Here is a 15583-nt window from a genome sequence, read left to right as displayed (position 1 = left end):
CACAATTAGACAGAAGGAACCTGAGGAGCACTATTCCTCTCCAAAGTATGAATCCCTTCTAGGATAATCTCAACAAAGTTGTCTAGACTCTCTGAATACCTCCAATGAAGGCAATATGTCTGCCTCATGAGGCAGTCCATTCCTAGTCATTGTGAAGGTCTTCATATTGCATCTTTCTCCCACTGGTTTTATTTTCACATTTTAGGACCATACAGAATAAATAGAATTCCTTTTCCAGATGACAGATGGACCTCAGAGACCATTTATGTGCTAGGTACATTGGATTTTTCTGAAAAGTAAAAAAGGGGAAGTGATCAATTTCTCGTGGCCACATTATTTCTTAACGTTTAGTGGTAAATTTCTCTCTAAATGAGTGATTTTTATAGTAAATCAGCAGTGATACTAGGAAAAGAAAAGGCTCACGAATAGTACTAATACATCCAAGTGGGGTTTATAGAAGCATATTCTTTGTAGCAAACCAAGGCCTTAGAAGAACTGAAGATGAGGACTATTGCAAATTATCATTCATGTCTGTATCACATCAAGTCTTGGGGGAAAGAGCACCAAAGATAGATTCCCCTTTTAATGCATCTCTGATGAGTGTCAGTGGTATTTTACTAGTTTTCCTGGTTGCTAAAGTAACATATTACCCTTGCTTGCTTCTGTATCAGTCACTGCTCTGAGACCCCCAGGAACAAGAAAAACACAATGCCATCTGATTGTACTATCTTTTAGACCATATTGTTTCATCTCATTCACAAAAATAATAAGAAAATTTGTGACATTCCTTGCTAAAATCCAAATACATAACATTTCACTAATAATTTGATTAACAGTCAGGCACAGGAAATGAGGTTAGTTTGGCATGACTTCTTATTTGTAAACCCATTCAGGGTCCTGGTGACTTCCCCTCAGTACTTCTCTTCTTCTTGGTATCCCTTCTCTTCTTCCTGTTCCTGTCACCTCATTAAAGCATTCTTCATACAAACTCAGTAACAAACAGGAAGACACAGTGCCTTATCCTGTTCTTGCATTGATTTTGGTCTCCTTGGCCCATTTGCCATACTTTGAAAACTTTTTTGGTTCTACATAGCTTAGAGATTGAAAATTTGGAATGGCAACAATTAAAACTGTTTTGAGTTGTTATAAATGAGTTTTATGTCCAGAGAGTTGTGGGTAACAATTTAGTGGGTGATAATGGTTTATTGGTTGAATTTTCCAGGCTCTTTTGAGATCGGTATTTCTAGTTCCAGGATTTGTCAATCTGTCAGTTCATGAAAAATAGTGAACTGCTGATAATTCTGGCCACCAGATCATGTCTTGCTAGTATTTGGTAGGTTCTAAATGTCTACATTGATCTAAATCCTCATCCCTTAAGGATAACCTTTCATTAGTTTTTGGTGGTAATAATCATCTTCATTCCCATCAAAAAAAAAGTGTCTGCATGACATCCACACGGGTTAGACACTGCTTTGTCAACATACCATTGCCTGTGGTCATGTGGACATTGTCCAGTTTCATGTGGCTGTCACCTATAGAGGGTCTTTGGATGACACTCTTCTATCTAAGTCAATTTCATAGGGTTCATCTGACAAATCCAACAGTGGGTACATGATAGCAGTTTTTACTATTGCTCAATGAAGTGATATCTCCTTATTTCAGAAATATTTCTGTAGGCCTTTAACCTGTTTGTCATTTGCCTTAAGAATGTCCATCAGTCTTCCTCTTTTTTTTTATATGGAAGTGTTAATCTTGCTATGGCTGCCTTTAGGTGATGGATCTTATGTTTTATTGATATTGTGTGACAGTTACTTTCCAGAACTGTTTTATATATTTTACAGTTTCTATTTTACAGTTTCAAAAGTGTACACTGAGACTGGTCTTGGCATAGCTCTTAATTTATTTAAATGTGTTTTTCAGAATAGTGGTACATATTTGTATGTATTCAAGTATGGCCTTCTCTTTGGTATCTTTATGTTGAATGTGATTTCCCTGGAGGGGGCCTAGGTATTACCTTTATCCATTGGCTCAGTGTGTAGCTTCTGAATTCAAGCTTGAAGCCTTCAGTCTCTATTTTTGATGTGGTGTACTTTATCATTGAGAAAAGATTCTACAAGTTGAAGGAACTATTTAATCAGTTTTTTTGGTGGAACCAAAAGTTCAATGTCATCTATACACATTGGGAGGTTAATAAAATGTTTTGTTCAATTCTTTTAATCTGGAAATCATAATTAGTTTTATTTAGTAAAGATCATAATGAATTTAAGGCCAAGCCAAACTATAGTTGGCTTAAGCTATCTTCCTGAAAAATGGCATGTTTTATATAAATTATTATTGATTTTGTGTTAGAAATATGGTTTAACTGGAGAACAGTTTTCAGTGTGGATATCAAATACTCTCAGCCATTTCATTATAGTTGAATCTGTTGTCTATATATGCAGTGCATGAATAAAATAGGAATGGAGGACTTAATTTAGAGATTTTTGCAATAATCAATAAAAGCAGTGTACGTGTACAATGCTTTCAGGTAGTTTTTTCAATTAACAACTGGATCGATAATAAGTAGTTTTTTATATCCCAGGGACTTTTTGGCACACCCCTTTTGCTTTTTAACTAATACATTATTTTATTGTGTTTATAATTCTTGTGTGTGCTACAAGTTGTGAAATGCTTTACATAAAGTATGTAAATAAACATATACTTAACCTAGATTTGGAGGGATCACTAGTGTTCTCATCCTTTGGTAATAGATATGTGATACCTTCTGTTAAGAAAGATGGGATCAGGCTTACATCGCAGAGGAAGCTGGTAAAGTGTCCTGTTAGTAATTCATGCAGCACTAAAGCATTTGAGCCAAAAGTTATGGATCTTGTCCTGCCCTGCTGCCTGCTGCTTTCCAGTTTTGCAGAGAATAGAGTTTCAGTCATCTCTCTTGAAGTAAGTGTTTGGTTGAAAGAAAGGGGTGTATATGAGAGATATTATGTTCACAGAAGCAGTGTTTTCACATTGGCAGGGGTGCTAAACCAATCAGTGGTATTGCTAGAGGCCAGGTGGCCAGTGTTTTATTAGAGTCAAGCAGTGGTCACCTGGTGACTGGATAGGTTTCCTGCTTTGGAAAGGAAGTTTATTAGATGACTTCCAATAACCCTTTCAATTCTGCTTTTATAATTCTGTGGGAAGAATTGACTCCTCCTTAACTTTGCTTACAGTATTTCCCCTATGCAGTTCCTGACTGTGTAGAATACAACATTGGATCTCATACATAGCTGGGGGTGGGAGAGATGTTGGAAGGTTTTCATATTTTCTACAGTTTGCAAAGAGTAGAAAAACCTTTTTTAGGTTTTTTTAACCTTAAATTTGGGCAAAGTTCAAATGATTCTGTTCATGTCTCTAAGTTTTGGCTCCTCTTTAACCATTTTCTTCTTTAGTCAGAAAATTAAGTTCACTGTACCCTTTAGAAAATAGCTGAAGTCTGTGTAGGTGGATAAAATCTCATCTTTTGCTGGTTCCTTTCATTTCCCATGTTTTTTTTTTTTTTTATCATTCTTAGGCTGGACTGCTCAAGCTCAAATCCCTTCTATTTGGGTTTCTGTCTCCAGGCTTCTTCTAGTCCATCCTCATGAAACCCTACCTTGATCATGCCCACACTCTGCTTCAGAATCTTCCTAAGAACATAGATTTAGGGCTAGAAGGAGCCTGGACTCTGTAGGTGGGAAAACTGAAGTCAGATAGCTTATTCTTGGTCACACAACTGGGAAATGTCTAAGGTGAATTCCTACCCAGTTCTCACTGATTCTGAGGCCAGCAATTTATCCACCATGCCATACCACCTCTCCTGTAATTTTTATTTCAGTGAGGGTCCCCAATCTTTTCTGAGAAGATATAACTCATTTCCCCAAAGTTTTGAAATTATGGATTTGGAGTGTGTGAATAGTGAAGTGGGAGGGACAGGAGGGTTCAAAGGAAGGTGCTAACAGTCTTGTTCCTTATCTGAGTTGAGGAGAGAGGTGCCACTGCCAGTTGTTGTGCCACTACCTCATTTAAGTAAATCATTTAGCCAGGAGGAGTGTTCTAAGAGAATGGAATATAAGATTGATTATATGGATTTTATATCAGGATGAGAAGGAAGGGATATATCACAGGAGGTTGTGGGAGAGGGTGTCATAGGCATTTTAAGTCTTATGCCACTGTCTTATGGCTTAGAGGTAACCCTGGTCTCTTAAAGGCTAGCTAGTACACTGCAAACTTTGGTGGGCCTTGGGGCTGACAAGCTCTGACTGCTGGACAGAGGACCAGTAAGGAAGAGGCTGACTACCTGAATTTGTTGTTTTTTTTTTGCAACCCTTAAAGATTGAAGTTTTGATGCAAGTGATATCCTTGCAGATCAAAGTATATTTTTTTACTTGTACTATATATGTGTGTGTGTGTGTGTGTGTGTGTGTGTGTGTGTGGGTGTGTGTATATATATATATATTTTTTTTGCTTTTTGGAGGGCCATTGGGGTTAAGTGACTTGCCCAAGGTCACATGGCTAATTTTTGTGTTAAGTGTCAGGCTAGATTTGAACTCAGGTCCTCCTGACTCCAGGACCAATGCTTTATTCACTGTGCCACCTAGCCACCCCTACTATATTTATTAAACTATTTAATTCAGATAAAAAGAAATATGTATTCTCAGGGACTTGACTGAAATAGAATACTATCAAGATCTCCAGGTTATGTGAAACATGGTAAAGAACTCTGAAAATATTGGAAACTGCAGATATGTCATAGATCATCCAAAGAAAATAGAACTAAAAGATTTATTCCTCCTTTTCTTAGGGCCTGTTATAGAGTGTGATTATGCAGTTTGTGAAGAATGTGGGAAAGAGTTTATGGATTCTTACCTCATCAACCACTTTGATATGGCAACTTGTGATAATTGCAGGTATTATCCATGTTTCATTTCCCATGCTTAGAATTGTGTCAGGCAGGTGGGTATTTAATTTTATTTTTAAAAATATTTAAGGAAAAAAATTTTTAAATTTTCCCATTAGATCTAATTAGAGGTTTTTCAATCCGGATGAGGAAATTTCACTGATAATTAAATAAATGTTCTTTAGAACATCTTTTAAAAGTTTATCTGTTTCTTGTAACATTGATTCAGAATTCTTATTGCTCTCCTTTGGGTTTTACATTACCTTCATTTCTTAATATATCCTAAATAAAACCTGACAAATTTTTGTTGTTGCTGTTGTTTTTTGTTTTGTTCCCAAGGCTACTTAAAATCACTTTAGGGGGATTTTTTTGGTCCTTGTTTGATTTTTTTTATGCAGTGTCAGAAGGTGGTGCAGTGGGTATCTTGGTGTAAGACCTACCTTAGTTTGAATCTTGCCCCAGACACTTAACTAGCTCTGTGACCTTGGCCAAATATTCCAGGTTAAATGGAGGTTAACTTCTATTTGCCTCACTTTCCTCATCTGTAAAGTGGAGGTGATGTTAGCACCTCATTTGTCATCCTTTGGAATCGAAGAGGACCAAAATGGTACCACAGTGGTGTTGGATTTTGTGGGAAAGCGGTGTCTCTAAATTTTTCTTCTCATGTTTCTTTTGATTTACTGCAGTTCTGCTTTGCTCATAGTGCACAGCACCTTTTTTTTTTTTTTTTAAGCAATTGGGGTTAAGTAACTTGCTCAAGGTTACACGGCCAGTTATTTCTGGGTGTGGTGCTGAGTGTCCAAGTCCGGGATTCGATCTCCAGGTCATCCCAGCACTGGAGCCAGTGCTCTTACTCGCTGAGCCACCTGGCCGCCCCTAAGCAATTGGGGTTAAGTAACTTGCTCAAGGTTACACGGCCAGGTGTTTCTGGGTGGGTGCTAAGTGTCTGAGCCCAGGATTCGATCTCCAGGTCAATCCTGACACTGGAGCTGGTGCTCTTACTTGCTGTGCTACCTGGCCGCCCCTACAGCACCTTCTTTGATGTGGTCATGCCATGCTGGTTGGTGCTAGTATCTCTCATGTCTCACAGTTGATACCAAAGTTCTTCAGAGAGACTTTGACAGTGTCCTTGTATCACTTCTGACCTCCATGCGAGTGCTTTCCTTATGTGGGTTCTTCATAAAATAGTTTTTTAGGCAAATGTATGTTTGGCATTCGAGTAGCATGTCCTGTCCATCAGCATTATGTTCTCTGCAGTAGAGTTTGAATACTTGGAAGTTCACTTTAATAAAGACCCTCAGCGTCTAGTATTTTATTCTGCCAGGTGATCTTCAGAATCTTCCTAAGACAATTCAAATGGAAGCAGTTCAGTTTCCTAGCATAGCGCTGGTAGACTGTCCAGGTTTCACAGGCATACAACAATGAGGGCAGCACAACGGCTCTGTAGGCCTTCAGTTTGGTAGGCAGCCTGATACTGCTTCCCTCCCACACTTTGCTTTAGAACTTCTGCACACTGAGCTAGCTCTGACAATGCACAGCCTTTTCACCTATGTGGACAGCCCTGGGGCCTACTTGTAGGCTTCTAGTGAGGATCAGATGCTTTAACACATGTAAAGGACATTGACAACTTTAAGTCCAGTATAAGTGCCAGCTATTATTATTGAAACTTGAAATGGAGTCTGTTGAGGCCTGGCCCTTGTGTCTCCTTTCAGTGCTGGGCAGCCATAGACTAGCCCTAGAAAGATCACATTTTGGTAGGAACATTTGTGAGGCAGGATGATAGAATTGATGCTTCTAAATTCTGTGGTATGGAGGTTTTGGCCTTTTGTATTTAACTACTTCTTTGTGGTTAGCGATTTTTGCTTTTTAGTTTTAGGGTGTGTGGTTTTTGTCCGGAATAAACAATGTGGACATAATGAGGATTTTTGTCAATTAGAAGGTCCTAGCTGCAGCTCCCTAACTTTGAGAAGCCAAATGACACACTTCTTTTGTCAGTGTAGTGTGATTGTCTTAGGACATGTAAATTGTAAAACATTTTTTGCTTCCAATATTTCAATGTGTTAAATTGGATTGATAATATAAATGGCACTTAGAATTACCTCATCTTTGTTATTCTTTGCTACAGGGGCACTGACTGTTGCTGTGGTTATTTGAATAGTGAAGCTAAGACTGTGTTTGATATAGCAAACTTTTACAAATCCTTTTCAGAGATGCTGATGGTAAACACAGACTTATAACCAAAACAGAAGCAAAACAACAGTACCTCTTGAAAGATTGTGATTTAGAGAAGAGAGAACCAGTGCTTAAATTTATTGTGAAGAAGAATCCTCATCATTCACAGTGGGGTGACATGAAACTTTACTTAAAACTGCAGGTATGGAAAAATTACATTCATAATACTCTGTGGTTCAGGTTGTTGTTGTGTTTTTGGGTTTTTTTTTGCTTTTTGGAGGGCAGTTGGGGTTAAGTGACTTGCACAAGGTCACATGGCCAGTTTTTGTGTTAAGTGTCTGAGGCCGGATTTGAACTCATGTCCTCCTGACTCTAGGACCAGTGCTCTACTCACTGCACCACCTAGCCACCCCCTGTGGCTCAGTTTTAGATTAGACCAATCCAGCTAATTATTTATAGCACAATAGTTTAACAAAATTATCTTAATTTTTTAGAGAAAAATTATGTCATCTGAAAGAGGATTATTAATATTGCATAAAATCTTATTTAAAGACCCTTTCCTTAGTGTTAGAATGAGAAATAGCCAGAAGACCTTGCCACTTACTTGAATGACTTTATACCAAGGAATTTGGATTCGAGGGCACAAACATATCAAATATTTGGTCCCAGCTATGGCTAGCCTCCTGTCAGTTGTCTGTAAAGATCAAAGCGAAGTAAAGGGTAACCAGAGGTGTCCCTTGGCTCCAGAGAGGCTGGATCAAGTTTTCAAACAATTTCTAAGCCATGACAAACCAGATCAGGTAAGATGCATTCTGTTACCTTTGTGGCCTTGAAGTTTTTTATGATGGAGCACTTCTTTGCCCAGTGGGTAACCTGGCATTTTAGCAGCAGAACCTGGTTAGAATCTGGCCTTCTATATAGGGGGAGAGGATTTGGCTTTGGAGACAAGCACTGTTGTCGTGAAATATTCCCCCACACCCTCTGCCTCATGGCCATCTTTTGAGCCAGGTTATCACCTCATGGCACGGCATCATCATACACAAATGAATGAAGGCTGTAAGAGTGCCAGAGACCACCAAGGCTGAAATGAATCGGATTGTTACAGGGTTATTAGAAAAGACGCTTGAGCCAGGTCTCTAATTCCTAACCAAAAGAGCCTTACTGCTCCTGTAATTGATGTCACTGTGACTTTTGGGAATAGATACTTAGCTTTTGAATCAACCGGTTGGCAAAAGTGCAAAATTAACAAATAGACTGCCAGAAACTGACCCAGGAAGGTATAGAATATATAATAATGCCGTGGTTGTAAGGCCTTGGGAGGTTACCTAAGCAGTAACTATTATTCAAACTAAAACTCAGTCAGAGGTACAGCAGTCTTAAGAGAAAATTAATGATGTAGGATGCAGTCAGGTGGAAGAGAGATGTCATCAAGCAATATCACTGATATGAGATAGTAAACATAGCTTGAATATAAGTGGATGATAAATCTCTTTTTTTATATAGTTTTAGAAGGGCATAATTAGTTCAATCTTTATTTATAAATTAATTTATTTTTAGTTTGCAGCATTCACTTCCATAAAATTTCGAGTTTTAAATTTTCTCCCCCTCCTTACCCTCTTCCACGCTCTCCAAGATAGAGTGCAATCTGATACAGGCTCTACTTATTACATTCATATTAAATGTATTTTCACATTAGTCATGATATAAAGAAGAATTAGAACTAATAGGAAGAACCACAAGAAAGAAGAAAGAAAATAACAAAAGAAAAGGAGAGCAAATGGTATGCTTCCATTCAAATTCAGACTGGATGTGGATAGCATTTTCCATCATTAGTCTTTTGGAGTTGTCTTAGATACTTGCATTGCTGAAAAGAGCTAAGTCTGTCAAAGTCAGTCATTGAACAGTGTGGTTGTTACTGTGTAAAATGTTCTACTGGTTATGTTCATTTCACTCAACATCAGTTCATATAAGTTTTTCCAGGTTTTTCTGAAGTCTGTTTGCTCATCATTTTTATAGCACAATAGTATTCCATTCCATTCATATACCACAACTTGTTCAGCCATTCCCCAATTGATGGACGTCCCCTCAATTTCCAATGCTTTGCCATCACAAAAAGAGCTGCTGTACATACATACAGGTCTTCCCACTAGTATGATTTCTTTGGGAATCAGACCTAGAAGTGGTATTGCTGGGTCAAAGGGTATGCATAGTTTTATAGCCCTTTGGACATAGTTCCAAATGGCTCTCCAGAATGGTTGGATCATTTCACAGCTCCATCAACAATCATTAGTGTTCTAGTGTTCCCACGTCTTCTCCAGCATTTATCATGTTTTGTCATGGTAGCCAATTTGATAGATATGATATGATACCTCAGAGTTGTTTTGATTTGCATTTCTCTAATCAACAGTGATTTAGAGCATTTTTTCATATGACTATAGATATAGCTTTGATTACTTCACCTGAAAATTGCCTATTCCTATCCTTTGACCATTTATCAATTGGGGAAATGACTTGAATTCTTATAAATTTGACTCAGTTCTCTATTTCTTGGTTGGTCATAAATTCTTCCTTTCTCCATAAATATGATAGGTAAACTATCCCTTGCTCTCCTATTTTGCTTATAGTATCAACCTTTACATTTAAATCGTGTACACATTTTGACTTTATTTTGGTATATGGTGTAAGATGTTGGTCTGTGCTTGGTTTCTGTCATAATATTTTCCGATTTTGCCAGCAGTTTTTGGTCAAATAGTGAGTTCTTATCCTAGAATCTAGAATATTTGGGTTTATGAAACAGTAGATTACTATAGTCATTGACTACTTTGTCTTGTGTGCCTAACCTATTCCGCTGATCCACTGCTCTATTACTTAGCCAGTACCAAGTAGTTTTGATGATTGCTGTTCTATAATACAATTTAAGATTTTGTATGGTCAATGTCCTCTTTTAATTGGGAAGTCGTTTTTTATTTTTCAGGGACATTGTAAATATTGATCTTATTGTTTTTATATCATGGACAGATAATTGACTTTGTATGTAGATTTTAAGTTTATTATTTATCATATAGTGTTACTATTATCTCCTTAGAAGGAAATTTCTATTTGGAATCGACATGATGTGGTGATGATTGGGTATTTGTTTTTAAACATCAACTGAATAAATTAAAAATATTTTAATTTCACTGAGACATTTGATAGTCTTTCATGGTATCTTTGTGGGGAGTGTTAATTCTTTTCTTCGCACTGAAAAGTTTGGGATGCAGAATCACTAGGATCCTCAGAAAATGGAAGGCCTTTGGTAGCTTTATTCCTCCACTGAGCACAGAAGAGTCAAAGGAAACTTTCTTGGGCTACCTATGGGCAGTCTCGGCCTCCTTACTGGGAAGTTAGGAACCTTTTGTCCTACCTGTATTCTGGAATATTTTGAAATATTTTCATCTGACAAATTTCTGTTGCCTGCCACAATACAACACATCAGTTGAAAACCAGTGCTAATATTACTGTTGAGTTTTAGGTCCTAGGAAGAAGGTGCCATATTGATGCAAGAGGGAGAAGGAAGATAGCCCCAATCCTTTTCTGGTGACAAGCTGGTCCTAAGTAAAATTTTGAAATAGATGATTTATTTTTGGTAACTTCCCACCTCCCTTTCTTACAGCTCTCTCCAACTTCCTGGTGTGTCTTTCACATGCTTTCAGACCTATCCTATTAATTTTGGTGCATTAATATACCCTTGCTCATTCTACCCAAATGCTCCATGTTCTAAAATTTCTTATTTGCTTTCGGTGTCTAAACATCAAACCCAGCCCTAAAGTTTGTATTTCCTAACTACAGCTATTCTCAGTTAAGGAAGTAATTTTATTAAGTCATAAACTATAGATGACTGATAACCATAAATCCATTTGCATTTTTAAAGATTTAATCCAGAAAAAAATCTTTTTAGGCTTATGTACAAAGTCAAGTCACCTAGCAGTAAGAAAAAATTGTGTTGCTCACAGAAAGTATGTTCAGCAAGTGTGCCCTGCCATGGATCAACTTTTTCTTAATTTGTTCTGTACCAAGAATCCAAAAATTCTTTAAAGGGCCCCAAAGCTTTTTTCATAATGGCAAGGATAAGCACAGAGTGCAGTATGGTTGGTGTGGTATGATTTCCTTCCCCATTTCCTCTCATCCCTTTTTTCATAGCATATATTTATTTTGCCTTTTTTTTTTTTGGAGGGCAGTTGGGGTTAAGTAACTTGCCCAAGGTCACATGGCTAGTATTTGTGTGTGTGTGTTAAGTGTCTGAGGCTGGATATGAACTCAGGTCCTCCGGGCTCCAGGGCCAGTGCTCTACTCACTGTGCCACCTAGCCGCCCCTCATAGTATATATTTAGAGCTGGAAGGAACATTACAGATCATCTAGCCCAATTCTCCCTATTTTATTAATTTCCTGATAGTTTCATTACAGTTTTTCTACCGTTATTCCTTCTATATTGTGACATTCTCCATCACAGTTTCAGGCTCGATGTATCTTTGGTCAATATAAGAAATTATATGGAAATTTTGGGGAGTTTTGTGGAAGCTGCAAGACATGAGGACAGCAGACAACACAAAAAGTTTAGAAAATCAGAAATGCATAAAATACACGTATAATATTGTATGTCAACATATTTTATTTTTTAATACTATAATAACTCAGACTTCTTCTCTGGTAGGGAGGGCCAAAAAATTTCACGTGGACTTTCCACATTGCAGGGGGCCTGTGCCCCTAATCCCCACAGTGGAGAAAGGATAACTTATGTTTCTAACTCTGGTCATTGGCCAAAGTACTGCCTTTTGCCTCCTTCCTTTAAACAAAGAAAATAGTTAGATAAGACTGGCATTAGCATACATTCTGGAGATGTATGCACCATTCTGCTTCTGTAGTTTCCTGCCCTCAGCATCTCCCCAGAAGAGGGAAGTGTATTTCATCATCTGTCTTCCGGAACCAACATTAATTCCCTCATTTTACAGATGAGGAAATTCAGCCTAGAAAAGTTTAAGTGATTTGCCAGTAGTCACACAGCTGTAGTACTCAGAATTGGAATCCATGTTTCATATGTAGGGTACTTTTCCTTTGCACCATATTATTTTAAAGCCATTCTTAGAGTAAACATTGCTTATGTTATTGAAAGACTTTGAATAATTTTCATTTAGTTCAATTTCAGTAAAAGCCCCAATTTTCTTATGCAAGAGACCTAGAGGATCACACCCATCTGTTACATATAACATTCACTTTACTTGGTAATAGTTAAGCAGGAAGTGCCTTGGTTCTGTGTCCTGCAGGTTACAAAGAGGGCTCTTGAAGTCTGGGGCAGTGAAGAAGCCCTAGAAGAAGCAAAGGAAGTTCGGCAGGAAAACCGGGAGAAAATGAGACAGAAAAAATTTGATAAAAAAGTGAAAGGTGAGTGCTGGGGTTCAGCCCACAAAAGGCTCAGGCTTTTCAAGGCTTTGCCAAGCTTCTAACTGCTGTTTAAAAGAGGGGAAATATAGGTATTGGGAATATGACTTTGTCAATAACAGAGAAATGGTTTAAAGGCATTTACTGTGGGGTAGTGGGTTGGTAGTGCTGCTTTTTGCTTGTCAGCTGGACTGAACCAGGTTCTAACCTTTGGGTGGCTGGAACCAAACAGAGCAGGCTAGAGACAGGAGAGTCAAGAATCAAATAGAAGTTTAATTTCAAAGTGAGGGAAATGGCTTGCAAGCAAGGAGGGGATCTAGACACATATCAGCGTCTTGCCTCTAGTCGGGGAACCTGAGGCAGTGTGGGGAGATCTCAATACTTACACCAGTGGTTACACAGTGAGCTGCAGCCCTGACAATGAGGGGTAACAACAGCAATGAGACAAGTTTGATTCATAGTAGGGCTCCATGACCAGAATATGGGGACTTGTGTTTGTCCCAACTCAGAGAACACGTGGTGCTGGTCAAAACAATACAGTAATTATGTGATTTTGCCAGAGGGTGAGCACAAAGGATTATTGTTATGCCAAGGTCCTCAGGGCACAGCTTGCTTGCTGGGCCTCAGCTCTGGAAAAGTGGGTGTCTCCTGGTATCTTGACATTCTGTTTTTGAAAACCAGCAGATCATGATTTTTCATTGGAACAGTGGTATATATAGTTACAGATTGTGTTCCTAACTGGGACCAACAGTATGCTAGGAAAGCAGATACTACTATGTCTCTAAAATAGCTGAAATGGGCATAGGATTTCAGAGCCAACATGGAGCCTTAGCAGCCATTTAGTTTAAGCCCCTCATCTTACCAATGAAGAAACTGAGGTATAGAAGCTTATTTACGGAGCATTTAATTAATAATTTTGCTTATTTTTAGAATTTAGACATTGTGCAGGAGTCAACCTGGATGGGTCATGCTCATAAATCTAGAACAGGAAGGAATCATGAAGAGCATCTAGGCCAAAGAGATGGACACATAGGGGGGAGGGGGGAGAGAAGGGAGTGGCAGGTATGGGACTGAACCCAAATCATCTGGTTCTGTATTGTGGTTTTTTGGTTCCTCTCTAGACATCCCCTTTAATCTATAGAGACATTCAGAATCATTTCATGATTTTTAAAAAAATAGTTGTTACATTTTAGTGATATTCTAGTTAAGAGAAGGGAGCATGGCTCTCTGTATATGGCTCTGGACTTGGACTTAGGAGACCCAGCTTTGAATCTTATTTTAGATACTTGGCTGTGTGATCTTAGGAAAGGCATGTAATTCCTCAGAGCCTCAGTTAACTTCATTGGTAAAATAAGATAGCTGTCTCACATGTTATGAGGAAAGCACTTTGTAAATCTTAAAACCCAAACCCTAGATAGTAAAATATTTTCTAGAATACTTTAGTTGTGAGAGTTTGGAAAACTCTAATTTGAATTAAATTGTTCTTTCTTTGCTTTTCCCAGTTCACTTTTCCCTACCCCACAAGACATAAAGGGTAAAAGAAATAAAAAAAAAAAAGGAAGTCTTAGGAGAATATTTAGAAGGGAGGTTGGAAAAACTGTTGTACTCCTTGATGAGAGGTGTTTGTACACCTTAGTGTTTTTCTAAATACACTGGTAGATTTGTCTTCTTTCCCCTGCTCTGCTTCCTACTTCGAGTACCTCTCTAGGTTGGGCCCTGCTGCAGACCCCAAGAGAAGGCACAGAGAAATCAAGTTGCTATGCTACATATCCATTAATTTTAGAGTTGAATGAACAAAGGTGGTGCAATGCATATTGTTGACAGGGGGGCATAGCCTGTTTTTCTCTAAAATACTAACTGCCATAATTTTAATAAGCTGCTGTCATCATGTGGGATGCTGTAGCCCAATATACTTTCTTAGAGGCGGATTCCCTTAGTGGTCCTCTTTTTCCTTTCCTTTGTGCTTTTTCAATAAAAAGTAAATATCCAAAAATGAATACTTTTAAAATTAGCATAAACAGTATCTTGCTTAGTTGTTTAAAGAATGTTTAATAAACATTAAAAGATACTCTAAGTTACAGTTTTTATAGTCAGATTTTAAGAAATATAAATACTGAGGTAACAACACACTAACATAGTAGCTGTTCAGGCGAGAAAATTATGGTGAGTGGTTATGTGGTTGGTCCGAGAAAAATGTAGCTAACAAATGGCAGAGCCTGCATTCAAATTGAAGTTTCTGGTTTAAGTTGAATATACTTTCTAGGAGCAGTACCTTTACTTTTTCTACCTTTTACCACCACATTGAGGTGGCACGGTAGAATAGAGTGCCAGGCCTAGAGTCAGGAAGACCCAAGTTCAGATTCAGCCTCAGATGCTTACAAGCTGTGTGCCCCAGGGCAAGTCACTTCACCATTTGCCTCAGGAAACGGCAGACTACTCCAGTATCTTTGCCAATAAGACCCCAAATGGGTCACAAAACTGTCAGACAAGCCTGAAAACATCAAATAATTGTTTAGCCCACCATTACTTTCCTGCGATCTTGAGTATTCAGACTTAGTCTGAACCTTTATTGGATTTAGTCCCCTTCAGTGATACTTTAAATTCAAGGGGATTGTTTGTCAAGTCTTTGCTGTTTTCTCTAAATTTTGTCTTTTTTTTTTTTACCACATTGAAATCTCAAGGTTTGCATAAGTATGCTTTGGTTTCTCTTGGTGAAACCAAACTCTTTGAGTTATAGAGTTCCTTCATAGCTAAGGCATGATTTTTATCAATAGTTGTAAAGCTTGGGGAGAAAAAATGAGGAAGAAATTTAAATTCCTGATTGGAAACATCATGAAATTTTGAATTTTTAAAATGAATTTAAATTTTTTTTGTGTATTTTTAAAATGAATATAATATTTAAAATAAAGCATTAATTATATTACTGATTTTGAGATTTTATTGTCAGTCATTTTGTAAGCAGCTTCAAGGTGCAAGATGCAAAAGGCTTTGGAAAACTCTTCTTGCCCTGCCCTTTTGTAGGGTTCCACTTCACAGTTACTGAAAAGTTAGTTCATTACTTTTCATCCTGTGATACTAAC

The 15583-nt window shown here is 37.9% G+C and overlaps 1 protein-coding gene across 3 annotated transcripts in view; it reads left to right on the top strand.

Annotated features, from left to right (window-relative positions):
• XPA (XPA, DNA damage recognition and repair factor) overlaps positions 1 to 15583 on the top strand; it is a 49193-nt gene that overhangs the window by 4782 nt on the left and 28828 nt on the right. For all 3 annotated transcript variants that reach the window (XM_069095363.1, XM_069095364.1, XM_069095362.1), the window contains exons 3-5: positions 4820 to 4925; positions 7124 to 7289; positions 12389 to 12506. In XM_069095363.1, coding sequence (XP_068951464.1) covers positions 4820 to 4925; positions 7124 to 7289; positions 12389 to 12506 — 390 coding nt within the window. The remainder of the gene's footprint in view (positions 1 to 4819; positions 4926 to 7123; positions 7290 to 12388; positions 12507 to 15583) is intronic.

This window comes from Petaurus breviceps, unplaced genomic scaffold, assembly GCF_028583685.1.
Source record: "Petaurus breviceps papuanus isolate PSGF00001 unplaced genomic scaffold, PetGlider_PUasm1.0 226, whole genome shotgun sequence".
Taxonomy (NCBI): domain Eukaryota; kingdom Metazoa; phylum Chordata; class Mammalia; order Diprotodontia; family Petauridae; genus Petaurus; species Petaurus breviceps.
This window is presented reverse-complemented; position numbering and strand designations above follow the sequence as displayed.